The 27,284-nt window shown below is 54.8% G+C and overlaps 1 protein-coding gene across 1 annotated transcript in view; it reads left to right on the top strand.

Annotated features, from left to right (window-relative positions):
• The first annotated feature begins 819 nt into the window (after positions 1–819).
• Positions 820–27,284, top strand: part of NECTIN1 (nectin cell adhesion molecule 1) — a 68,538-nt gene continuing 42,073 nt past the window's right edge. Inside the window, exon 1 of the mRNA XM_015115962.3 lies at positions 820–1,515. Coding sequence (XP_014971448.1) covers positions 1,437–1,515 — 79 coding nt within the window. The 5' untranslated portion in view covers positions 820–1,436. The remainder of the gene's footprint in view (positions 1,516–27,284) is intronic.

Raw genomic sequence — 27,284 nt, 5'->3', positions numbered from 1 at the left:
CAAAACTAAGGTCCTGGAAACTGGAGGAGAGCTCGGTTTCAGGCTCTGTTTGGGCAAGTGCGGGGCGCGGGGTGCTTCAATTTTTGGGAAAGGAACCCCCGAAGGGAGCAGGGATTAGAAAAGAAACTCTACCAGAAACCTCAGTGGGCCCGTCTCACCCACTCATGCCCACCACCGACTTCTCTGGCAGCTCCCCGTCGCCCCGCGCACCGCTGCCTCTCCGTGGAGCCTCCAAGTGGTGCAGAGGAGAGGGATCTCCGGAGACGGTTCTGTTGCGAGCCCTGCCACGTTCCGCCCCGGGCGGAACTCTTCTTTGGGCCTTTGTTTCCTCTCCTGTGAAATGGGAGCAGGGTGGGAGCAGAGGACTTACAGAAGCCCTGCCAGCTCCGACGCTGCTAGCGGAGATTCTCCATCCCGCCCTCTCCTCCACAGCCGTCCCCAGACCGGTCCTAACTCCACCCCCACCCCCACCCCCCGCGCCTCGGCTTCGCCGGCCGCTAGGGGTCACTGCCTGCCTTTGTCAGCGGAGGAGGAGGGCAGCCCGCGCTCCAGCCGGCTCCCCAGCTGGAAGGCGGCCGAGGGGCAGCTCCCGAGCGAGGGTCCTGAACCGGACCCCGCGGCCCGCGCTCGCGATCCGCCTCTGCTTCGGTCGGGAAGGCGCGTGCGCTCGGGCTCCGACCGGGCCCTGGTGGGCGCGCATCGAGGCCAGGAGGGGGTTAACGCTAACCCCTCCCCTCTGGCTGACATCACGGGCGAGCGGGTGAGAGGCTGGAGCTCGACGAGTGAGAGAAAGAGAGCGAGAGCAGCGAGCGCGGCTCCACATTGTTGCGGATCGCCGGCACCCGGCAGAGCGGCGGCGGCTGGGACGCACGGCGCCTCGAACCCGTTCTCCTCGCGCCCAACCGCGCAGCCAGAGCCACCCGGGCCGCCGGCCGCCGAACCCAGCGCCCGCCGCCTGGGCCCCGAGCCTTCCACGCCGCCCGGGCGCGTCCAGCCACCCTCGTAGGACGGACGGCCATGGACGCTTGCAAGTTGGAGCCGAGCGGGAGGGTGTGAGCGCGCCGGGGCCAGGAGCCCGCGCCGCGCAGCCGGGCAGCCGGGCGCGCCGGGGGTGGGTCCCTCTCCCCAGCCCCGCTCTGCGTGGAAGAAGAGGGCGGGGACCGGCGCCGGGAGGAGAACGGAGGAGGAGAAGGGGCATGACTCGTGCAACTTGCGGCGGGTATCTGCCGAGCCTCTGAGCCGGCGACGGCCCGGGGCCCGGACTGCGGCCGCGCGGATCCCACCCAGCCCACCCCGCCCCGGCCGACGGCTGCGGCTGACCTGGATCCTCCGAGCGCCCGCCGGCCGCCAGCGATCTTCCTTCGTCTTCCGGGCTGGTTTCTGCAGCGCGAGGAGCGCTGCCCTCGCCGTCCCTCTCGCCGGACCCCCGGCCCCCGATGGCTCGGATGGGGCTTGCGGGCGCCGCTGGACGCTGGTGGGGACTCGCTCTCGGCTTGACCGCATTCTTCCTCCCAGGTAAGCGCGCTCACCTCTGCTGTCCCCACCCCCATCCAGTGCCTCCCCGGGGCTGGGAGCCGGATGGCGGGCACGACTGGATTGTGGGGAGTGAAAGGAGCCAAAAAAGTTGGGTCACGGCTTGGGTAAAGGGGGTGGGAGGTGGCACGGCGGAGAAAGAGGTTAAGAAGCCGAATAGCCTGCCCTGCAGGGAAGCAGTCGGATGCACGTCTCTATGTAGCATGAAAGCACTTTCTCCGCTCAGTTCTTCACAAAAATAATAATATGTAATAGCGTTCTATTTATTTAATAACCAGCTCTCTGCTCGGAAAGCAGTTTGGAAACACTGCGTGTTACATAAATGCAAAATAATCACCGTAATCACCGTCTCGGGGTGGGAGACAACAGCCCCAGGGAGAGGGCGTCAGTCTCGGAGCTGAGGGGTTGCGGGTTTGGAGTATGGCGGGGGCGGGGGGGCTTCGTTTCTTTCGGCGGCCCCTTTGCCAGACGGCTCAGGACGCTCGGGCCCCCTCCCGCCCCACACCGCCCCACAGCGGGCGCGGAGAGCCGGCTGCTGCAGCAGAGGCAGCTCCTCGCTCACCTGCGGTTCCTTTCCTGGAGGGTGAGGCCGGGGCAGCCTGGGATTGCAACCTCCGGGCCTGGCGCGGGACCGGGCTCCCCCTTGGAACTCTGCTCCCAGCTCTGGGGGCTCTCCCTGGAGGAGACGCCGCGGGCTTCGTGCCAACCAGGTAGCTGCATGACCCACTTTCCCGAGGGTGCCCCGCGTGTCCTTCCTCGAGGTGCGGGCTGCCGGCAGCCGAGGGGTTAACCTCGTGCCCGACCCCGGGGTGGCCCTGGTGGCCCATTCTGACGGGTGGGGTGGGCTCGGAGGCTGGGACCGGCCCAGGCATATTGTGCTGGGGAATGAACTGGAAAATGCGTTTAGGAGGCAAATCCGACCGAGTCCCCTCGCCTGGATTTAACCCTTTGTGTCCCTGGAGAAGCTGCCGAGCTCGCCGGCTGGCTGGACACCAAGCGCGGGTCAAGGGGTGTGGGGAGTTCCTCCAGCTCCCTGGGTAGAAACCAGAGATGACCTGCAGCTCTAGCAAGATGGGATTTTGAGGAGCGGGGAGGATCTTGACTGGAGCACATGGTCCCCGCCTTGGGGTGGCAGATTAGGGGGTCAGTGTACAGAGACTCTCTCCTCGTGGGGCAGGAATATTAGATCCCGAGTTCCTACAATGTGCGATGCCGCAGAATGGCCAGGCAGTTTGTTATCGAGAGACCAGTCTGGCTGCCTAGTTCCGGGGCTAGGGTGCCCTCCTGGAAGGCAGAAGCCTGGCCTCATTCCCTTCTATGCCTCTTCTGCTGCCAGCCAGCTCACTAGGAGGCCCCCACCAATCTCCCTGAGTGGTGGATGTCTGGGAAGCAGTTTGTGAAAGCGGGTACTGGGGTGCCTCCACCCCTGAAGCCTGGGGTGCTGCCCTGCTGGATTTTGGGGGGGTAGGGAAAATCCAGTGCTCACAGGTGTCACTGCTCACCCTCCCCCCAGAGGGTGGTCTTGGTGAGAGCCAGAGGTCTTCTCACACTGGATGGCCTAGGAAGCCAGCCTGAGATACAGAAGTTCCGGCTCTAGGACTTGCCTGGCCACTGGGATTTGAGCTTCCAGGAACCCTTCAATTACATATGTCCTTATCCAGAACCCAGAGAAAGGAGAGCTTCCCAGAGCTCTGGTTGGTCCAGCACACTAGGGGTTAATGTAATCCTGGGATGGACAAAGGGTGGTGGGAAGGGTTGGGAGAAGGGGAAGGAACCCACCCCATTCTCCCCTCCTTTTGTTATTCTCTTTCCCCAGCTTTGTGATCCCTTCATGGTTAATTCCTTCATTGGGGACTAGAGGCCTGCTGTGCTCCACCCACTCAGGAAGTGGGAGCAGGGAGGTGAACTCACCTGGCTCAAGGTGGATACAACCCCTGCCAAAAATCCACATGAAAGGGTGGGATGCAGAGAAAGGAACCAGGGTTGAGAGAGGTACTTAATAAATGCTCTTCCATCGACTATAATTGACTGATGGATAGCATCCATGCACCCAAGTTCCCAAACCGCCCAGCTCCTCTGCCCAGTGCCTGGGCTCCTGGGGCCTTCTCTGCTTGCTTGCTCTAGGGTCCATGAGTGCAGAGAGGCAGGTGGATACGGTTGTGCCCAGTCTGACACTTGGATGGAGGCTGGTTGGCCCAGAAGTTGCAAGTCCACATCCTACTTTGCATCACCTGCCAGCTTCCTCCCCATTGCCCGCTATAGCATCTCTCTAGGGACTTGCCAGTCTGGTGCTCTTTTCAGGGTTTTCCTGGGCTGTGACAGGGAACCTGGGTCTAGGGGTTTGAGGAGAGGAAGAGGGAGGGGCCTGGAGTGTATGCGATTGCCCCCAACTTCAAAACACTCCCAATTTGGCTACTGAAGTGTAAACACAGAAGTATGTTTTCAACAACACAGACTTCACTGAGCAGTGTGGTAAAGCCCCACAGGCCTCTGTTTCCTGAGATGACAATCCACGGTTTCTTCCTGTTAACTTAGAGGAGAGGGTCAGTGGGGCAGGTGGGTTACATCCCAAAAAGAGATGGGGGAGCCCGAGGAGGAGGCAGAGAACCTGCCTGAGAAGCAGGTGCGTTGAGCTGGTGTCCCACCTACACCACACCCTCCCTAATTGGCTTCCCTACACCTTTTGTCTGGAAAGAGAACACACACCCCAGGTGTCATGCACACCCTCGGAAGACCTGTCGGGTCACAGCACACCCCTCTCTGCAGCCTCTCTGCAGCTTGTGCAGAGCTTGCTGCCATGTGGTCTTTGAAATTCCAAGTGTCGGGGCTATTGGGTTATTTTCCTTCCTCTCTCTCTATTTCTCACATACAGTGGTGTGCTTCAGCTTGCTGGGCAAGGCATTATGGCAAGACCAGTTCTGCTGGCCTGGGGTTTGCAGCATGTATAAGTGGGAATCTCCTTACCCATTTATAAGGCAGCACTGTGGAGTGCCTTGGAATTGGATTCTAGGACTCCGTAGTCAAGACTGGAGGGGAAGAGGAGATACTGCAGAACTTGGGCCCAGTTGCCCTGGCTGAGTGACCCAGAAGGCATCTCTTTAACCTGAACTTGTGAGCATATGGGACAGGTAGCCCTCGTTGCCTGAGGCTGGCTGAGGTTAAGAGTGTTATCAGTTCCCTTCTCAGCCACTCACATTTGTACAATGAATCCACCTTGGCTACTGCTTGACCACCAGACTCTGTTGTATGTTGCCAGGATGGTTGAGCTGGCCAGAACCCTAGTGCTGATGTCTGAGCAAGTGAGCCCGGCTTGGGCGGGGGGCAGAGGGTCAGTTCCAGTTGCTGTGTCTATGATACTGCCATTGTTTAGCAGCTGACTAATGTTCATTGTTCAGCACGAACAGAAAACACCCAAGGGAGGTGTGAATGTATCTTCGATTTTTCCGATGGTATCTTTTCCTGGCTAACCTGGTGAATTGAATGCCTCCTACCTCAGAGAGGGACAGATAGAGAGGTGTCAGCATATTCACCTGTTTTGCTGATTTTAAAAAAAAAAAAACAACTTTAAACATTAGCCAGTGTGCCAGGCTAGAATGGTCATGAGCCAGTTGTGGAACTTAAGCTGTGACATTTCTGACAGTCTGCCTAGGGTCTCACCTTTAGTATAGAGTGTACGTGCACACACGTACCCAGGGCTTTGTGTGTTTGTGTTGGTGATCTGCCATTCACTGTGCATGTGCGCATCTGTGGGGACTAGGAGTAGGAGGTGTATGTACTTGTGTCTGTGGGTCGCTATGGGACTAGGGCCATAAATATATAACATCGAATGTATATTCACATGTAACTGACTGCTTAGAACTTTCTGACTAGGACTTTGTGAGTGGTCCGGACTTGAGAATGCATCTCTTATGTGTCAGAGTGTCAGTGAGGGTGACTTTGGGAGGGCACCCAAGATTTGCCCTTGGTTCGCTCTTCTAGGACACACTACCGGCCCCTTTGGCAGCTGGGAAGCCTCTATGCCGCTTCCTTTTTCTGCTCTGCCCTTGGCTTTAGGCTGGGCCTCTGCCTCCTCACAGGGAGATGCTGAAGACCTTGACCACACCGGGAGAGGGATTCCTCTCTTGTCAGCCTTCTGTTGTTTCCCTGGCAGGCAGAGCAGCACTGGAACCTGGCATTACCTGGGGCCTGGCCTGCCCGACGAGTTCTCATGATCCATGAACGGCTGGGAGGGGCAAAGGGAGACAGTTTTTCAGCTCCTAATTTGGCATCTTTGCTTCCTACATGGGTACTTAAGAAAAAGAATCATGGTGTGTGTGGGGAGGGGAGGTAGCATACTCTGGGCATTGAAAAAGGGTGTGAGCATGAGCTTTGGTCCTCTATGAGGGCCCTGCAGAGCTGTGTGTGCCCAAGTGGGCAACATACATGTGCCTGGAAGCATCTTGGGTTCGTGAAGCAGAAAGCAGGAGCCCCCTTATTGGAAAAAGAAGTGGGAATAAGGGACAAGGAGTGGGGAAGAGGGTGGTCCTGGGAACCCAGCACCCTGTGCCCAAGCCCAACTGGAAAATGTTTCCCCATGATGCCCACCCCTGTCCATAGAGACCAGGTCTGCAGAGCCAGCAGCAGATGTGCTGGCTGGGGCAGGAGGTAACTTAAGATCTGAGCAGGGATCACCTTGCAGAGGGAATGCCCTGAGCTGGAGATAACACCCTTTAGTCCAGTTAACCCTTTAAGCTCTGGATTCTCTCATGCTGTTGGGGGCTAGGAGATGCGGAAAGGGAAGAGATACGAGAAAACATACGGAACATAATATCTGTACCCCAGCCCATTCCACAAGGAGAGATGAACTCGGTGTAACAGCAGAGACCCGAGACGGACACAAAGAAAGACTTTCTGACAGCAGATTGTAGAATCTTCAGGGCACTAAATTATCCCAGGTTTGCCCTGGGTGGGGGACGGGGAGGCAATAGGTATGTATTCTCAGGGGGTGGGGGGCTCGTGGGAGGTCTGCCTTTCACAGCCTCCCAGGAGAGAGCAGAGCAGCAGTGGTCCCTGGTGCAGGGAGAGCAGCAGGCAGCTCAGTTCCTCTCCCTACAACCTGGTGATCACCCTGTCTTGGCAACCCAGCATAATGAGATAGCAAAGTGGTGCCCACTGGCCTGGGTTGGAATCCCAGCTCTACCAATTACTAGCTGAGTGACCTTGGTCAAGTCACTTTATAGGCCTGTGTTTCCCCCCCTTTTTTTTTTTTTTTTTTTTTTTGAGACAGAGTCTCCCTCTGTCCCCCAGGCTGGAGTGCAGTGGTGAGATCTCGGCTCACTGCAACCTCCACCTCCTGGATTCAAGAGATTCTTCTGCCTCATCCTCCTGAGTAGCTGGGACTACAGGCATGTGCCACCACACCCGGCTAATTTTTTTGTATTTTTAGTAGAGACAGGGTTTCACCGTGTTAGCCAGGATGGTCTCAATCTCCTGATCTCATGATCCGCCCACCTCGGCCTCCCAAAGTTTTCCTATCTTTAAAATAGGTTTTTGTTAATACAGATTCCCAAAGAGGTTTGTGAAGATGAGATTGAGAATGTTGTATGAAAAGTGCTTAGCACATTGCCAGGCATGTGGGCACATGCAGTGAAGTGAACTTCTATCCCCTATGCCTTCCCTCTCAATGGTCCTGGCCCCTCTGAATCTGCTACTCATGTTCCCTTGAGAGAGAGCCTCTCAGCTGCTGCACACTGCTGACCTCACTTCCCATGTCCCCAGCCAGGTGCTACTTGGGAAGCGAGTCCCTGCCCCCACTCAGGAGCCTGGCTGTCTGTGGGTACCTGTACAGGTCCAGCTGAGGTGATTGAGGGCTACCTAGGCAGCAGGTGCTGTGCGGCCTTTGTTCTGCCACATGTCACTGAGGGCTCTCCCGGCACCTGCCTCGCTCCCTGGCTGTGGCCCAGCTGGGGCACCATTGCCTATCTGGAGGCCAGCCACGGCCGTAGAGAGGAACTGGGACTCAGCCCCTGCCTTCCTTCACTTCCACTTTTGAGGGGAAGTTGGGCAACAGCACCCTCCCTCCAGGACTCCATTTGCCCCGTGAGATGGTATCAGCCAGATGGGTAGAGAATCCCTGCTGGGGTCACCTCCTTCTCACCGACAGAAAGTCCTTTCAGCCTCCTGTTACAGACTGATTCCTTTTGCAAACTGTCATAATACTGTCTGTGGCACTCTATAGCCACAGTTTCAGCTGAGCCTCTCAGGAGCCCCATGTGAATGGCATTAGTGTTGTATTAGTTCCATTTTAGAGACAAGGAAAGCGAGACCTAGGTTTAGTAACTTGCTGACCATCTTATGCTGTTGTGGCCAGATTAGACACTGGGTCTTCTAACTGCAAATCCAGTAAACCAGAAGGACGAAAAGATCGGGGATGGACAGACGGAAGAGGATGAACCGGGCCAGTAGGATGTTCGAAAATGTCCATGGGATGGTCCTCTACTTTACCAGCCATGACCAGTTCACACTCCCCCAACAGCAGGGCAGAGCCTGGCAGCTCCCTGGGGAAGTGAGGAATAAGTTGAGGATATAGGTTGGAGGGTGGCCCAGCCGGAGCTGACCACAGAGCCCAGGTTGGTGTAGAATAGAGGATGCCTAACAGTGAAACATTCCTGGGGGCAGGGGAAGCAATGTCCTGGAGCATCTCTCTCTGGGTATCTGGGCTGAGACATGGGCAGGGCCCCTGAGGTGTGAGCATAGAGCCCCAGGGCACAGGCAGGCACAGTGCCAGGGTGTGGGCCTGGCCCGGAGCAGAGAGCAGGTGTGGACTAGACAGCGTTGTGGACTAGACAGAGCAGCAGAGAGGCACGGGGGCTGGCGCTCTCCTGGACAATCCCCCACCCACTCTGGTCAGCACAAACCCCAATTTCATTCTCCGTTTATGAGGAGTCTCATTACCAAGCCACAGACAATAAAACCCGCTAGGCCACTCTGGCCCGGATCTCATTAGAGGACATTAGTTCCACTGGCTGGTGGCTCCACTGGGACACAGCTGTGGGAGTTGGGACATAGCTGCGGGCATGGCCCAGGCAGCAAAACAGGCCAGTGGCCATGGGCACCAGAATGTCCCATTGGGAGTCTGAGTTCAAGCTATGGGCTTAAATGGAGTCCCTCCCCACAAAGTCCTGGAACGCTTGCTTCTCAAAGCTAGAAACGCGTGTCCTGCCTGCCCACTTGGATGCTCAGTTCTGCCCCCTGCCTGAAGAGGAGAAGGACACGGCTCCCTTCAGGGCTAAGGAGCTGGCCTTTTCTGGGAGGAGCTGGGTGGAAGCTCAGCAAATCATCATTCCATGGAGGAGGGCCCTTGGGGACAGGGGACAGCACAGCCTCCCACACTGAGTACATCTGGATGTGCTCTGAGATATACGCCCTGGCACCAGAGATGGACTCTGGAGTCCTCGCAACAGTCTTGGCCTGAATCTTGGCCTTTCTGTCTGAAAAGTGAATGTAGGGAGTTGGGGACCCTAGAGAGGAAGCATTTCCCCTCACCTATAGATGGAGTTTCATCCATGGCTAAAAGAGCCAGCCACTGTGGAGAGCCAGCAGGTAGCCTTGGCAGGGGCTTCCTAGTCCCACCCCTCCCTGGCTTGAGAATCTTATCCTCAGTCATTGTGCTAGGGCCTTGGATTCCATCTTGTGGTTCTTCCCACCAAAGACAGGAGGATTTGTTTCTTAGCAGATTCTGATGCCTGCTGGCCGGCAGCCTCCTCCCTGCCTGTACCTTCCCCTGTGCTTTGCATTCCTCCCCTGCAAGCCCACATACCTGCTGGTCATCAGAACCACCATGGCTTGAAGGATGTGGCCATGAAAAACAAGACAGGAGCCAAGGCAAGCGTGTCCCTTCTCGATGCCTCAGGCTTGTGAAGGAAAATGAGCACCACGCCCAAATAACTGGCTTTTAGCACACACAGGCTTACTCGGGGTGCTCCCATGGTGGGGGATCACACGGGTCAGCCCACGCTTTCACAGGTACCCGCCAAATGAGTCAGTGGAGATGGGAGCACCAATCTGCTAGGGCAGATGTGAGTCTGCCCTGCTGTGGAAGAAGGGGCTGTGTGGGCTCGTGGAGCGCCCCTGTGAGGCAGCCCCTGCCGGCAGCTGGTCTGGGGTACATGCCCCGGGCGGGACTGGGGAGGCAGCTGCTGTGACTGTTCTCTGTGCCCCAGGCACCCTCTCCCTCTGTCCCAGTGTCTTGTGGACAAATACTGTCAGCTGCTAGGACAAGGGCAGTGGAGGAGGTGCCTCTGGTCCTAGCCAGCTCTGCCACCACATCACGTGGGTCCCACTGCGGAGGAGGACGGTGGCACGTCCTCAGTCTGCTGCTCCAGTCTGCCCACACTGCTCCTTGGGTGAATCCACCTAAAGCACACCTGAGGGGCACAGCGCCTCCCTAACTGGTCCCCCACTGCCCTCCCTGAACACCATGCTTTTCATGCCCAGCATTTTCCCGCCTCAGTGCCTTTGCACATGCTGTTCCCCACATTCCCCCTTATTTCCCATAAATACGAAATCTAAATACTGAAGTCAAGAGCCACTTCTATCATGAAGCTTTCATGACCCTGCCCCCCAAGCTAAGGATAACTTCTGTCATCTCAAATCCCCCAGTGCCTCATCCATGCCACCCCTGCCACCAATTACTCTCCATCCTGCTATCCAGTCACTTGGGCCTGGGATTTATCTTCATCACAAGACTGAGAGCTCCATTGCTGATGAGGCTTGGTTTCTCCAGGGTCTGGCATAGGGGACCAGTAGTCCATTCTGGGTGGATAGACAGTTGCTTGTTTGAACCATTGATGAGGATAATAATAACACACTTATATTGAGAATTCCTGGATGCCAGGCACTGTTGTAAACATCTTACATATAATTACTTATTTAATCTTCATAACAGCTCATATGGAAGGTACTTCTGTTTTCCCCAGTTTTATATGTGGAAAAATGAGGCCCAGATAGAGCTTAGGTAACTTGTCCAGGGTCACGCAGCTAGTAAGTGGCAGAGTCAGGATTCTGATTCCAGAAATCAGGCCCCATGTCTGTGATTGTACCATGTGGCTAAGCTGCCTCTCTTCCTGGGGGGTGGCAGACAGGTGACGGAGGAAGACAGTTTCCTAAGCTTTGAGTCCTCACAAGACCTTGCTTCCAGAATCTCTTCCCACCCCCACATAGCACCTTCTTATTCACGTTCCTGTCCTTCCATGGTGCAGCGAGAACCTGGTGTTGTAGTTGTACATGCCCAATGCATTTGGGGAGTTATTAGTGCTGAATCTTCAGAGAGTCTTGGCACGGGTTGAACATCCCTAATCCAAAATCCAAAACTTTTGGAGCGCCAACATGACGCCACAAGTGGAAAATTCCACACTTATCCTCCTGAAGGGGCGCAATCCAAAGGCAGTCAAAACATTATTTCATACACAAAAGTATTAAAGCCACTGTATAAAATTACCTTCAGGCTATGTGTATAAGGTGTATATGAAATAGAAATGAAATTTCGTGTTTAGACTTGGGTCCCATCCCCAAGATAACATTTTACATATACAAATATTATAAAATCTGAACAAATTTGAAGTCTGAAACACTTTGGGTCTCAAGCATTAGGGATAAGGGATATTCAACCTGTATTACTGGTATATCCTGCCACAGATACTGTTGTGTCTTGGGAGTATTCATGTGGCTGTGCCAGAGTGGAATGTCTTGATGTTATCACTGTTGCATCTCCTGAGTCTTTGGGCATCACTGATACCATTTGGGCACCCCCACACACACCATGTCTCATGGTGAGACCAGAGGCAGGTATAGTAGCTCCTCTGAGATAATCTGCCTGGTCCCCCAGTGGGTGTTCCCAGGCCAGCCCTAGATCCTGGGTGGATCCAGGGCTCAGCAAGCTGATCCTATGCCAGAGCCTGTCCTAAACTTCTGGAAGGTTTCAGGCCCTCTTGCCCTCACCCAGAGATCCCAAAAGATGGCAAGGGAGGGGCCCCTACCAGGGAGTGTGGATGGGGAAAAGGATTTAGGGTGTTCACCTGTGCCGCCTGCTTTGATCTCCTGGGATAAAAGGGTTGGTGCTTCCTCTGCCTCAGGCAGGATCAGGACAGCAAGCTGGAGAGAGAGGCATTGATCCTGGGTCCAGGCGTCCTCAGCTTCACAGGCAAGGGCAGAGAACTATCCCAGGGAAGAAGATCACGGGGGCAGAAAAATCAAAGCCCTTCCCCAGGGTTGTGGCTGAGGACTAGGAGTTGACTCCAGACAGTCCCTGTGCAGATTGTCCTCTCGAGGGTCACCCAGGGCGATGCTCCTCCCAGCACACTCTGACCCTGCAGGTCACCATGCAGGCTCAGGCCTCACAGACTCCCTTGCTTAATTAGGAAGGTAATTCGGCTGCAAAACAGTCATCTGATCTGTGCCGACGCCAAAGCGAAATTCCTCCTAGACCCTCCGCTGTTCTAGATTATCCATGCTCCGTTAGCTTGAATTACCACGCGGCCTCTGTGGCCCAGACACAAGCCAGAGCTATGCGATCAGCTCCTGGGGCTGAATCTGCCCTGCACCTAGGAAGTGCTTGGAAGCAACAGGAGTTAGGAGGGCGTAGGACCTGCCTGACTCCCATCCAAGCCCGAGCATTGCCCAGCCAGCACGAGGGGACCAGCATTGCCCAGAGGCCCCTGCCCCGGGGTCTGCAGGTGCATGCCAGGCCCCCGAGCTTAGCCACTTTTATGTCCCTCTCCTCTGCCTGCTGGGACCATGCCCCTTTGAGGGTTTTGGATCAGTGGGGGAGGCTTTCTGCAGCAACTCCTAGGCATAAATTGGAGCAGAGGCAGGGACAGGCATCTCCCTGAGTGTAAGTAACAGCCACACTGCACTGGATTATTTTATCATGATTGTCCACCTCCCCGGCCCCCGAACTGTCCTGATCTCATTGGCCTAGATTGCTGCATCTCTCAGAATGATGGAGGGGTGCCTCTCCCTTCCCGGGCAGGGTGGCCAGCCCTGCTATTGAGGCACCCTCCTACCCAGCAACTCCCCAGATTTATTCCATGTCTTTATGGTGCCTGGAGAGTCATCAGTGTCCTGGGCCGGCAGAGCACTCTGATGATCTCCACTGGCGTGATGGATGGGCCTTTGGGGGAACGTATGTGACAGCCCCCTGCTCCCGGCCTGCCTCTGCCCTGACCACAGCTCCGTTCCCCACCCTCCCAGAGGTCAGATGATGGGCCTCGTGGCCAATCCTGAAGGGGTGGTAATAATGGAAGAGGGAGACAGCGTCAGTCCTCGGCGCCCACCTCTCAGTACTGCGTCAGGGTCTTTCTGGCCTCCTCCCCAAGCTCTGCTCACAAACACCCTTCCCAGGAAATATCCCCATTACCCTCTCTCATCTCCCATCACCCTGTTACTGCTAGCCCCTCGGCACTTGTGTACACAGTTTGCGCTGTAATGATAATCTGTGCTGGTTTATGTGTTTCTTTACAAGTGTTTTTATGTCCTCTGTGTGTGTATGAGGAAGGTTTATGGTGTGTGTGCGTGTATGAGGTCACATGCTGTGTGCGTGTGTGTGCATGCGTGCGCGTGTGCACGCGCCTGCTTCTGATTAGACTGTGATCGCCATCTTCTCCCACACACAGGTGGGGGGCTCTCTCTCCACTTCTGGGGTTGGGGGCACACCCTGGCTACTAAGGGTGGGCAGAGACGGAGGGGGAGCCAATCAAAGATGATGACTGTCCGGGCAGGGTCTGCACTGCCCCCCAGCTGCCAGTTAGAGAACCGGCGAAGGTCAGTCTTAGATCATTGTTTTGTCTACAGGGTCACAAACAACTGGTTTGACTATTTTCCCCAAGAAATTGACTGAACCCAGTGGTTATTTTGGAGTCAAATGATCTCAGCCTGTTATGACTTACCTGTGTCAGTGGGTATATCTGTGTCTTCTCTAAACAAGTTCCCTTAGCTGTACAATGGGATGAGATGATAAGGGGCTAGAAGGAGTGAATAACACATGTGGTGTGCTTAGCACAAGCAATAATTTGCTTGATCCAGAGAAAGTCTTCGCACCACTTGGCTGTTGTGAGCTACTACTCAGAGGGACTCCCAGTCTGGAGAAGGAGGGTTCGTTCCCTGAGGCTGGGGAAGCCAGGCCTAGGAGCCGTCCTGGCTGTGTGTGCCCCAGAACGCTGTGGGGAGCCCCTCTGCTGGGCTCCCGTGACTTCTCCAGGGTGGTCAATGTGAGCAGGTGTGTCTTAGTCTCAGGCCCCTGGGCTACTGGAGATCCGCCCCCATCCCCAGGTGATCACCTAGGCAGGTGCCTCCTGTGCTCCCTTCTGAAAGGGAAGCAAGGGTTTCACTCAAGGTGCAGAATTCTGGTTGCCCCAAGTGCCCAGTGCCAGTCCCTGTATGAATCCCACCGCCCTGGAAGTGTTGTGGGAGAGGCAGACAGGTTCATCCCGGCATTCACTCAATATGTGCCAGGCACAGAGGTGGGAGCCGTAGACAGCAACAAACATAATATCCAGTCCAGCACTGCATGGCATCCATGGTGTGACCTCTGACCTCACACACAGCAGGTGCCCCCTGAGGGTGTCATCTCTTTCAGGCAGGAATGCAAGTTGGGTTGAGGCCTGGGTGGATAGTGGAGAGATGGAGCTGGGGTCTTGTGGGTCACGCCAGCATAAGCCCCTCACTCTCCTTAAGCCAACCTGCTTGGACATGAAGGGACAGTGACACTAGGCAGGGGCCTGCATTCTCCTTCATTCTGCAAAGATGTGTTAAACACCTGAGCCCACCAGGCACAGTGACTCACTCCTATAGTCCTAGCACTTTGGGAGGCCGAGGCGGGTAGATAACCTGAGGTCAGCAGTTCGTGACCAGCCTGGCCAATATGGTAAAACCCTGTCTCTACTGAAAATACAAAAATTAGCTAGGTGTGGTTGTGGGTGCCTGTAATCCCAGCTCCTCAGGAGGCTGAGGCAGGAGAATCACCTGAACCCAGGAGGCGGAGGTTGCACTGAGTCGAGATCACGCCATTGCACCCCAGCCTGGGCAACAAGAGTGAAACTCTGTCTCAATAAAAATAAAAATAAAAAGATAACCTGAGCCCACTTGTTCTTCTCCCAGACCCAGGTCTGGAAAGAGCCTCCCAGCTGGGCCTGCAGCTGAAGGTACCCCCCTGCCCTGCAGGGGAAGGTGGAGAGGATGTCAGAGAATCCTGGAGCCTCAGCGTTGGAAGGGAAATCAAATGCTCTAGCACCCCATTCACTTCCTAAAACCCCTAACCACATTCTGGCCTGTTGGTCATCCTCCAGCTGCAGCTGAATCCCTCCACTGACAGGGTACTTACAGCTCTGACTGCCCCCAGCTCCCCCTTTCCCCTGCAGCTCCCTCCCATTAGTGTTGGAATCGCCTGGAGCACATGTGATCCTGCAGGCATTTACAGACAGCCCCGGCCCCCATCTCTCCTCTCCTGAGTCTCACACACCTCACCATCTCAGGTGCTCCCCTCGGATCCCCAGTAACAGCTCCAGATGTGGGCTGCCCCGCCCAGGGATGTCAGCCTAGGATTCCCAGCCACCACAGCTGTCCCAGATCTAGGAGGAGGCAGTGTAGGTGGGCCCTCCAAGCTTCCCTACCTCCCTCTATCCCTTTCCCAAACCCCACCCCTTCCCACCCCTGTTTTCCTTTGGATTAATGATAAATTTCAGCGAAAGATCCGCTTATCTCCAGTAGGAATTAAGGAATTAAGTTGGCGATGGGGAGAGAGAGGACAGGGAGAGGGAGCATATGCAGAGGGTCAGGGTACAGAGGGACCGTGGGCAGGGCAGGACAGGGCAGGGACGGCGGGGCTGTGGAGCAGTCGCCTCTGCCTGCATCAGTTCACCCTGGGGTGGGCTGGGCAGTGCTCCCCACCTGCCTGCACCGTCGTGGGGGATGGATGTGGGGCTGCTTGGGGATGGGTGTGGTGACTCATGGAAGGAGGTGCATCACAGGGATCCTGCAGGTGGGGTGATCTGGCAGCCTCCTGTGTCACCTGTTGGTGCTTCATGCCATGGTGCAGTGGCTCTGTGACATGTCATGGCCCTGGGAGGGCAAGCCACGGCATGTCGCAGGGTGGGGCGCTCCGCTTTTGGCATTAGGATACAGAGGCACATTCTGCAGTTGGAAGTCCAGGGGCCACCAACCCACAGGTGGCTCATGAGTGCCATCCAGGCACTAACGCAACCCCCGGCAGGTCCTGGCTGCCCCTCAAAAGAGGCCCACCCCAGAGGCTGCTGCTCCTGCCTCTTTGCTTCTTTGGTGGGACTGACTGAGTTTGGGTTCCTGTAGCAATGGCTGAAGGAATCTCTCACCCCTGGAGAGTCTGAGCTTTGATGTATCCTCAGAGCAACTCAGAAGCCTCTATCCTGAATACCAACGGAGGCCACTCAGGGTCTGCAGCATCCCTTGCCCCCGAAGCCCAGAAGACTCTGGTTAGAGTTTCTCCCCAGGTCCCCAGGCTTGCTGCTCCTTGGCACCCCCCGGCATCAGATGTCTCACTGGCAAGCAACACCAGGCCCAGGACTGCGGTCCCGAAAGGTGCCTCCCCTCGCCAAACTCTGAGGCTAACCCGGGAGAGATGGGAACTGCCCTCCGGAGGGTGGGGGGTGAGGAGGTTAGAAATGAAGACAAGGTGGGCCAGAGGACATGACTGCCCCTCAGGTCATCCAGGCCAAGCTTCGCCTGCCCCAAATAAGTTTCAATCACTGCAGTCCCATTCTTTTCTGACACCCCCAAGGCTGGGAGTAGGGGTTAGTGTTCAGTAGCAGCAGCCACCAGGGCACCTGGAGATAAGAGGAGATAGGGGCAAGGCTGGGCAGAGACAGTCCCAGTCGGGGGTAAGGGTAGGGAGTGGGGAGGGAAGGGGGAGGCGTGGCACATTGGGGAGCTTAACACTCAGGAAGCTGAGGGAGGCCAGGAATTGGGGCCTCAAGTCCAGGAGTCAAACTGGTTAATAATTAGTGACTCTGGTTAATAAATCATGGACTTTTTTTTTCCTAATTTCAGCTTCTGCTTCCACCCCACAACCCTAGAGATCTTTCTGGGCTCTGCCCAGGCCTCAGAAAAGAAGCCCCCACCCCCATCCCTGCCCTGGGCTGTCACCTCCCAGGCAAGATTCGCCCTCTGTCCCTCCACAGCCCTCCCTAGGCCTCTGCCCCCTCCCCCAGCTGGTTTCTGGCCTCCAAAGCCAGTGTGGTGTTTAATCTCCAAGAGAGATTAGTGACCTGCTTTCGCCGCCCTCCCCCACAGGCTGCTTGGATGCCCCTAAATATTCCCTGCTGGAAGGGCAGGCCACCATGGCCACCCAGAGAGCGTCTCCAGGTGCCCTCCTTGACAGTGCCACCCCCCCCCACCCATTGACCAACTTGGCTACAGGCCCTTTCTGCTGGCCAGAAGGTGTCATGGGGCACCCTGTGGGTAACACTGCCCAAACGCCTCAGGTGAGGTCAGTCAGCAGATGTTCCTTGGGCATCTACTATGTGCCAGGCACTATGTGTCAAGAAAAAGATACTTTAAGCAACTGGAATTGAGGTTAAAGGCTGATGCACGTGAGCGGGGACCTGAAGACCAGGTGACTCCAGGACTGGCAGTTAGGGTGAGGAGAAAAGCAGACACTGGGCGTTTTGCATCTCTAACTCTGGGATGCTTCCGTCAACAATCAGGCAGGTTTCTGGATTTCTGTCCCTTTTGCAAGATTGCACCAAGGGCAGAGATCTGCTTTTGTAAGGCTTGTGGTGGTCAGGGAGAGGGAGGGAGGAAGGAAAGGGGAAAGGGGGAAAGAAGTTGCCTGCTTCCCCTTCGTTGAAGGTTTTGACGTTTCCCTCTTTTTGAAGGGTTGAGGCAAAAGAATGAGAGGTCCCTCTCCCGTCCTAAACCTTGCACGTGCTGGGGCTGAGAGTATAGTAGTGACGGATTAACTGGCCTCAAAACAGGTGAGGCCCTGTCTCCCAAGTAATCTTCGCACAAAGCCCCCAGAGATTTACTTAGGTGATAAAACTATGCCCGGGGCTATGGTGGAGACATGGGGGCCTGAACTGGGAGAGGGGAGGGGAGGGGAGGCTTCTCTGGGACCGTGACCTTGATTCTGAAACCTGGAGGCTGAGAAGGAGTGGGCTGGGACGTGACCAGGACAGCCAAGGGAGACCCAGCCACGAGCATGCCTGGAAGAAAACTAGTGCCTCCGCGGCCTGTGGACTGGGACTTGAAAAGAACAACCCCCCAATCTGTCCTCTCTGATTTCAGCCTGACCTGTGCGCAGTCCAAGCCCAGCTCGTCCAGAGCCACCCTTTCCCTCTTTTTCCCAAGACACAGCCCTCCCTGGGCTCTTCCCATTTCTGTGATGAAAGCCCAGATCTGCTGTGCACCGGAGCCGTGGCTCCCTCCTTCACCCCTGCCTCTGATTTGCTGTGAGTTCTTATCCCATTTCTGCAGGACCCCTCCCCAGTCCTGGCACCACCACCCCCATCCCGCCATTCCTATGCAGTGTGACAATAAAAAGTGTCCTCGGACTTTATTGAATGTTCCCTGGAGGACAAGAGCACCCCAGTTGAGAAAACACTGGTCTAGGCCTTCACTGCAACCAGCCTCCTCTCCTAAAACTGCTTTTTCACTGACTGCTCTACACTCCCACAACTTTACACGGACCTATTTTAAGTTCCAGTCAAAATAAACTGCTCCCAGCTTCTCCAGTGCACTCTTCGGCCTTGGCTCCTGATGATGGCTGAGGCCCAACACACCCACCTGTGAAATGCAAGGCTCGAAGACACCAGCCCCTCTACCCCTTCTGTATTGTTTAGTATTTACTTTCTGTCCTCCCCTCACTCTGTACCTGAGCTCTTTGAAGGATAGGACCCAGCCTTAAAATCTCTGCAGACCCTAGCTCAGCGCCTTGCACACAGTAGGTGTCCCATAAATGTACAGTAAACCGATGGGAGCTGGCTAGCTTCACAACCCCGATAAGCTATGAGGTTTCCTTCTCCCATGCCCCTTTCTTTTTTTTTTTTTTTTTTTTTTTTTTGAGACAGAGTCTCACTCTGTTGCCCAGGCTGGAGTGCAGTGGTGCAATCTCAGCTCACTGCAACCTCTGCCTCCTGGGTTCAAGCGATTCTCCTGCCTCAGCCTCCCAAATAGCTGGGATTATAGGCACTTGCCACCACGCCTGGCTAATTTTTGTAGTTTTAGTAGAGATGGGGTTTCACCGTGTTAGTCAGGCTGGTCTTGAACTCCTGATCTCAGGTGATCCACCTGCCTCGGCCTCCCAAAGTGCTGGGATTACAGGCGTGATCCACTGTGCCTGGCCTCCCGTGCCCCTTTCTTTCTGTTTTTTTGTTTGTTTGTTTGTTTTTGGCAACCCTATTTAACCCCCATGCCAAGAAAGGAAAACTTCTGATGCTTCCCTTTTACTTGACACCTCCCCTCCCATCTTATTTTGTTTGCAGTAAACAAAATCATCTTTTTTCCATTTGCTCAACATTTATGAGCACCAGGAAACTGCGGTTATGTGTGTATGAAGTTGTGCGTGGATTTGACAGGCGGGTGCTGTGAGATGTCACGGTTCTTTGTGCGGGGTGTTCGTGTTTGAGTCAGAAATTATACTCTTCACACCAGGGCTTGTATGGGGTATTCTCTTCCACGAACTCCTCTACACTTCAAACTCCTCTCACACTGGGCTTATGCCCTCTGTAAGCTCTGACCTTTTAGTCCACCATGCCTTTGCTGTTCCTATCTCCTCTGCCTGGAGGACGCCTACTTTACCAGCTGGCAAACTCCTACTCATCCTTCAAAGCCCAGTGAAATCTTACCTCCTGGGGGACACCTCTTGTTTCTCTAATTCTCCTCCCCACATTCATCATTTCTTCCCTGTATCATCAAGGCACTTTGTGACCAGTCCTACCGCAGCAGTGATCATGTGAGTGAATTTATTCTGTGTCCTTGATATCCTTCACATGCATATACACACGTATGCAGTGTGTGTGTGTGTGTGTGTGTGTGTGTTTATAGCCCTACTGGCAGGCACTTGGTAGATTCTTAATACATGTTTATTAAATAAATGAGAGTAAATTGCTTACTTGGTTTTCCAAAGCATTTTCTTTGTACTATGTTAGAGGAGTGTCTCTGTGCAATGGCTCTGCCTGACCTTCCCGCGCTGCTCCCACGTGTTCCTGAGCATGTCGACCTGTGTGCATACTGCAGCGTGCAGCTGCACACGTGTGCTTGGGTGTGCGTGTGTGCGTGCATGTGGCTCTGGTTCAGCACTTCTGTAAATGGAAAGCTGTGGCTGCCCCTCCCCACGCTGACATTCCCTCAGCACCACACTCCCACCTTTGAGGATTGAAGGGGTGACTGGGTGGTGACCTCCCCCAGGCAGATTTCTCTACCCACCTGATGTCCCCCTCCCAGAACGGTGACCCAGGGCTTCCCGTCCATCCTGGGGGCTGAGCTCTCTGCGGCCTCATCACATCACACTCCCTTCCCTATCCATCTCTGCCCTGTTTAATTGGAATTTGGCTAGTGGAGACCATCTGTTCTATTCCGGCCTGTTTCCATGACAACCAAGTGGCTTGAGACTGAGGTTTGTGGTGAGAGAAGTGGCCTGGGGGATGCTGGGAAAAACCAGCTAGGTCCTCCCCCTCAAACCCGCTCCGCCTCGCCCTGCCCTCTCTCCATAAACCCAGAGTGAAAATAAAGCTGTTCCCTGCCTGAGAGTTGGGGAGTCCCCGAGCATCACTCTCCGCCCCCAGCCCCCAGCCCCCAGCCCCAGTCTTTCCCAGGCTCCTTTCAGGCTTCCCACACAGGGCTCCCCTCCCTTCCCGCTTCCATTCAAGAGCACCTTCTGCCCTTGCAGACTAAGGAGCTAGCCCTTCCCTTCTCCCCCCACCCCGACCCTCCACCCCTGGAAGTGAGTGCTTCCTCACAGCCTGGTTACAGACGCTCAGGGCCCAACAGAAAAGACTCTTCAGAGGGTAGTTTCGGCTTCCTCTGCACCCCTGCCCTTGCAGGCTCTCCCCCGGCCCCAGGTAGCAGAGTGGCCCAGGCAAGTGCATGGCAGACAGAGGCGCCCTGGACCCGGCATGGAGCTGGTGATCCCAGATTCTCAGGGGCTGAGACAGGCCCTGGTCCACTGGGGGTATGAGTGAGGGGGTCTCTTATTTCTGAACAGACAGTTCTGTTTTCATGGTGTTATTTTCTGCCCTAATTTCCCCATCTATGGCAAAGCCTCTTCGTGCCTGTTCTATTACCAAGGGACCCGCCTGTCTTCAAAAATAGGTGGTGTGGCTTGTCAGGTGACCGTCTGTCGCTCTGGTCCCGGGCATCTCGTGCAGGATATGTGTGATACGTTGGCTATGCAGGCAGGCCTGCGGGGTGGGGTGTCTCGGGATCTCTCTTTGCCCCCTCTGACAGCAAAATCAGTCCTGGGCAGACTCAGTCCTGGGCAGTCCTGAGGACGGAAGCTGAGTCTGGAACTTCAGAAGGCCGGTGCTCTTCGCAGCCGCGCTGAGCCGCGGGAGCCCAGGGCCCCCACGCCTGGGGGTGCTGCAGGTGTGCAGAGTTCTTCTGGTAGCCTGCCTGTTTCCAGCCTGGCCCCGCCATCATCCATCCTTCTTCATGTGCCTCTTTTCTTCTTTTGTCTTTGTCGAGATATAATTCACAAACCACAAGATTCGCCTTCCTAAAGTCTACGAATCAGTGGCTTTAGTATATTCACAGGGTTGTGCAGCCATCACCACCTCCTAATCCACAGCATTTTCATCACCTCGAAAAGAACCTCGGTATTCATTAGCAGTCACTCCCCATGTTCCCTCCCCCAGCCCCTGGCAACCACTCATCTACTTTCTGTGTCTATGGATCTGCCTATCCTGGACATTTCATATAAATGGAATCATACAGTATGTGGCCTTTTGTGACTGACATCTTCTACTTAGCATTCCACATGCCTCTTTCCAAAGCACAGATGTGACCATGTCACCACTTTGCTTAAAAGGCGTCAGTGGCTCCCAGTTGCCTACAAGGTGAAGTTCAGACCCTCATCTAATACAAAGCCCTTTTACAATTGGCTCCTATCTTGCTTTCCATTCACCCTATATTCCCCTCTCCTCTGCCCCAAATATCCAGTGCTTTAGCCACATCCAAGCTTTTAAAAACACTCTTTCCTCTTTTCCTCTTCCCCTCCTGTTCCTCTCTCTCTCTCTCTCTCTCTCTCTCTCTCTCTCTCTCTCTCTCTCTCTGTCTCTGTCTCTGTCTCTGTCTGTCTCAGGGACTCCTGCTTATCCTGCAGGACTCAGCTAAAAAATCTCACATCTTCTGTGGTGCCTCCATCACCTTCAGACAGAATCACTCCTCCTTTTGAGCTCCCATTGCTTTGGGTTTGTATTTTTAAGAAACAAACAAAAACTGCGTTTATCACTCAGTCATTGTTTGTTTTCATGTCTGGGGCCCCTGCTAGACAGAGCTTTTAAAGCAAAAGAAAATGTCTTTGTCTTTCTTATTCCTCTACGCTCCTACCTCTTGCCACTACCACTATCACTTTCACCCAAAAGATGCCAGCACCACGCTTGGCACATTGTATGGGTGTGGTAATCCTTCGTGGATTAAAGCAGGGGGAGAAGAGTGTTGAGGTGATGGATATCCCAGCCCTGATTTGATATTTTGATACCTGCCTACAATGTGTAATTATCAAATCAGGGCTGGGATCTCGTGTATCCCCAAAATATGTACAACTATGACATATTAATTAAAAATCCAAAAAAATAAAAGCAAGGGGAAGAACCAGAGACAGTAGATTTAATCTGAGAGAGGCAACCCTATAGAGGAACCTGGAGGAAGGAGAAGATTCTGCAGCTTGGCGTAGCAGGGACAAAGTGGGGTCTGACTGGACCTGGGAACTGCCTACGTGGGCAGTTGGAGTGGGGAGATGGTGGGGAGGGGTCATTTCCCCTGTTCGACAGCCTTGTGGAGTGTCATGGTGGTCACTAGCATGAGAGATGGGGTGGAAGGTTTGGCAGGGGTGGGAGGAGAATGAGAAACAGCTATAAAAGAGAAGATGGGGGTGACCTTTAGCAAGAAAAGGGGAGTGGTGGGTACAGGGGAGGGTGATCCCAGCAGGCAGAACTGCTTGTGCAAAGGCCCCAAGGCAAGCGAGAGCCAGTGCCTAAAAGACCCAGGAGTGGAGCCCAACGTGCGACGGGGAGAGAGGGCAGCGGTGAGGTTGGGCTGGTGGAGTGAGCAGCAGCCTGGTCCCGCAGAGAGCTTTAGGACAAGGCGAGGGTGGTGGCCCTTACACATGTGTCTGATGAAAACTTCCCTGTCCTCCAAGGGTCACTTAAGGATGAACGACCTTTCGCTGTCCACCCCAGCCAGCAGGGGCGGTAGTGGGCCTACTTCCCTTGCCAGATGGAAACTACCGGAAGGCAAGTGATAGATTCTAACCCCTCTCCTTCCTCACCCAGCTCCATGGGGAGAATTGAGGGACAGGGGCAGATTTGGGTTCCCTGCCAAATCTGGGTACTAGCTTTGTGCCCTTGGACGCCCTACACGAACACTCTGGTCTTCAGTTTCCATGTATACTGACCCACTGAGGACAAAAGTGGGATAATGATATAAACCTAGAGGGAGTTCATGAGGATTAAATAAGATAGCGCATACAAATGCTCTGAAAGGGCTGTGCCAGCATTTATTCTCCTGTGTGCTGTTAGGACAAGGTGACAGGGAAGGAAGCAGAGGCCCAGGGTCTCCGGTTTGAAGGAATCACCAAGGCCTCTGCCCTCTTTTGTGTCGTTGTCTTTGATGACATTTCCAAGGGATTAGAAGCCCTGGTGGGGGCAATATCATGCTGTTTATTTGAAATCGACTTGAAAGCAATCAATACTATATTTTCTGGGGGAAAACACAAATTTAGCTTCCACCCTTACTCCAAGGGTGCAATGTGTGCAGAGAGAAGATACAGTGGCGCCTGGCTAGCAGGTCCCTCCCTCTTCCTAGGCAACCAGCAGTTCTCAGAGCAAAGGAAAATGGGTCCTTCTTGGTGCTCGGGGGTGAGTTGGGGCGGGCCCAAAGCTTTCTCCACTGGGAGTTACAGGAGCAACTGGCCCTCCCCACGGTGGGATCCAGTTCCCAAGGAGGGTGCCAAATAGACCTTCTGCCCCTACAAAAACAAACCTGTCTAATTGCCTTTAATCTTGGGCTGTCGGTCCGCTGGTGTTGGTGCTGAATAGTAAGAGGAGATCGTATCTTTCCCTTTGAGTGAAAAGTTATTTGATCTCTGTGTGTCAGAGGAAAGCCTGTGCCCAGGGAAGAGGTGGGGACGGAAGGGGAAGGTGGAAGAAGAGAGAAGCGAGAGCCTGGCTGGCGGCTGAGGAGAGGCTGCAGCTGAGGGCTTTATTTCTCCCAATAACAATCATAAATAAAGGGGAACAAGCATCTCTCTTGTCTTGGCTCAAGGCCATTGTTTTGTGCAGGGCTTCCTCTTCACCCCTGCCCCTCCCCATCTCCCTCTTGGGCCCAGGATGGGAAGACAGCTTGTCTGCAGGGAGAGGGAGTGGGCTGCCAGCTGTCTCACCTGGAGGGGTGGGAGAGGAGGGCTCTGTAGACCTTGATGCAGCCCCTGCCCCGCCTCTGGCCCTGGTGCTCCCTCCCCAGCTCTGCAGAGGCCGCCAAGATGCCCCAGATGATTGCAGTCGCCTCCACCAGTCTCCTGGCGTGCGATCCCTCCTGTTCATTCTCAGCAGTTGTGAGTGGTCTTGTTCAAACAAAGCCGGGTCACAGATCTCATCCCTCCGCTCATGGCCTCCAACGGCACAGTCCAGCTCAGGGGAGAGGCCTGGCCCTTGCATCAATCTCCTCCGTCTAGCTACACCGGCCACACTTACCAGATGCACTCCCGCCGCAGGGCCTTTGCACCTGCTGTCTGCTGCCTCTGCCGGGAATGTTCTCCTCCCAGGTGGCCACGTGGTTGGCTTGCTCACCTTGTTTTGTTCTTTGCTCAGATGTCTCCTTTCTCAGTGAGATCTTCTCTGGGCATCTTTGATCTAAAATTAATTAATCCTACACACATTTTATCTTCTTTATTGTCTGGTTGCCATTGCTAGAACATAAGTTCCATAAAGACAGAGAATGTTTTCCGCTTTGTCCAATGCTGTATGTCTGGGACCTAATAGGTACTGAGTGACAGCAGGAATATTTTAATAAATGAATACCCTAATGGAGAGCTGCTGCCTCCTGCGCCTGCACACCCTGTTTCTGCATGCAATCACGTGAAGTCTCCCTGAAATTTCTGCTCATGAAGGCCTAATCTCGGGCCCTGCCTGGCCAGCACACACTGCGGCTCCCTCATGGTTCCACCCTGGCCTGTGATGTGGGCTGGCCTCCCACAGAGCCTTATCATCCTGCAGAGCTTTATGGCATCTACACAGTTCTCTCACCTTATCTTCCTAGCACTCTCTGGGGTCAGGACTATCACCCTGGTTTACACTTGAGAAAAGAAAGTTCAGAGGTTAATGACTAATTTGCTTGAAAATAACACCACATGTAAATGGCAGGGCCAGGACTCAAACCGGATCTTAGCCAGAGCTGTCCCCTTGCTGTCCAAGGTCCCAGCACACCTGGCTCCCCCTCCCTGGCATGCCCAGTCATGGCTGAGCTCTCAGCCCTTTTTCTGCATCTGCTCACCTGCCTGGAAAGAGCCTCCTGGGGTGGAGTGGGGCATTCTCACTGCCACCAAGGCCTGCCTCATACCCCACGGAGGAGAGGGAGACTCATTCTGAGCCCTCCCAACACTTAGTAAACCAAGTTACTAGATGGGGCGGCAGAAGCTGGGAGCACCCAATGGACCTCTTCCTACCCTCAGGCGAAGGGCTGAAATCCACACCCTCTTACCCGGAAGCCCTTTCCTCCAGCTCTGGGCTCTCCATCTCAAGAAACACGGGGATGGGCCGGGCACAGTGGGTCACACCTGTAATCCCAGCACTTTGAGAGGCCGAGGCGGGTGGATCACTTGAGATCAGGAGTTCTAGACCAGCCTGGCCAACATGAACCCTATTTCTACTAAAAATACAAAAATTAGCTGGGTGTGGTAGTAGGTGCCTGTAATCCCAGCTACTTGGGAGGCTGAGGCAGGAGAATTGCCCACCTGGGAGGTGGAGGTTGCAGTGAGCCGAGATTGCATCACTGCACTCTAGTCTGGGCAACAGAGTGAGACTCCATCTCAAAAACAAAAAAAAGAAACACCTTTTTCTGGGGTGGTCCTGGATATAGACCCAGAAGGAGGAAAGAGACAGCCCCTGCCCGCAGTTTCATGTGCAGGAAAATGATGGTGGGGTGTGAGGGGTGCACCCAGCTGTGCGACCTTGGGTGAGCCTTCTGAGGCAGCTCCTTGCCCGGAGAACCGTGTTCCTGGGCGCTAAGCTGGGGAGATTTGCCAGGAGGAACCATTGTCTTGGGGAATAGGTGGCAAGAAGGCACACTAAGGCGTACTCCGAGTGTGACAGGACGGGCGTGATAAAGGCCACCCCCTCCCTGCGAGCACTGTTCCTGAGCACCTGTGCGCCAGCTCTGAGCCCAGCACCCTGGATGCAGTGGAGTTGACAGGCTGAACGGGCTGAGCCACGCATCTCATTACCCTAGCAATAAGCTACCTTGCATTTTCCATGGTCAGTCCTTTTGGGATCTCCTGTAGAGTGTGGGTGGTGGGGGACTTTACCAATAATCCAGGGAGATGGAAAGCCAGGGTACGAGGCAGACAGGAGGCTCTTTGCTAACGTGGGCCAGGTGTGCTTTCACGAAAGAGCGTCAGCCTCGGCGTCGGAAGTCCTGCCTCGGCCACTTGCAGGTCAGGTCACCTCAGACACTCCCTGGCCTCAATTTCCTTATCTGTACAGCAAGTAGTTTGGGCTAGTTGCTCCTGGGGAGCTCTTGAAGTCTCCTGGCCCATCCTGGGTGCGCAGGGGACCTGTGTGACCAGCTACTGTACTCCTGCCACTTGGACAAGTCCAAGGCAAACACCGAGAAGGGTACAAGAGAGTGTGGTGTTATGACTTCTGAGGGCCAGCCAGCCTGTGAGCTCTGGAGATGTCTGACTGCCCCTTGCTGAAAGACATTTTTCTGTTCCTTTGGTGCCAGCATGAAGGCCCTTCCTGACTACTGGGCCTCCAGCACGTGGGACACAGAGTGGGGCCAGGCGGAAGAAACTCATGGTCAGATCCTCTGCCAGGAGCATTTCTCAAACCCACGTGGTTCCCAACCCTTCCCACTGGAGCTGGGGAAGCTTTGAGGCACCTTGGCCTCCTGGTCATGCCGTGTGTCAGTCACCTCTTAATTATCGATCACCTCCCATGTGCAGACCCTGGGAGGTGCTGGGCATCAGGTTGGAGCAAAACAGGTGCCATGCATGTTCTCATGGAGCTCACAGGCTGGTGGGGGCCAGACACTGAATATGCTTTTTGAGTGTGGCAAAGGCCTGAGCCTGGTGGAAACATAGAGCAAGTGGGGCTTAACCCATTCTGGGGGACAGGGATGCCTCCCAGGGTAAGGGATGTTACTAAAGGCATGAAGAATGAATGGACCATGGAGAAAGAGGGGAAAAAAGGAAGAGACCGTGGAAAGGTCCTGCATCTGCCAAAGGTGTGGGGGCCACAGCGCCAAAAGCCACCATCTACTGAGCAGCCCTGTGCCAGGGTCAGCTTTCAGGGCTTTGCTTACAGAGCTTT

The sequence above is a fragment of the Macaca mulatta genome, chromosome 14 (genome assembly GCF_049350105.2).
Source record: "Macaca mulatta isolate MMU2019108-1 chromosome 14, T2T-MMU8v2.0, whole genome shotgun sequence".
In the NCBI taxonomy this organism is placed as follows: domain Eukaryota; kingdom Metazoa; phylum Chordata; class Mammalia; order Primates; family Cercopithecidae; genus Macaca; species Macaca mulatta.
The sequence above is the reverse complement of the archived record's forward strand: the minus strand, read 5'-3'. Positions and strand labels throughout refer to the sequence as shown.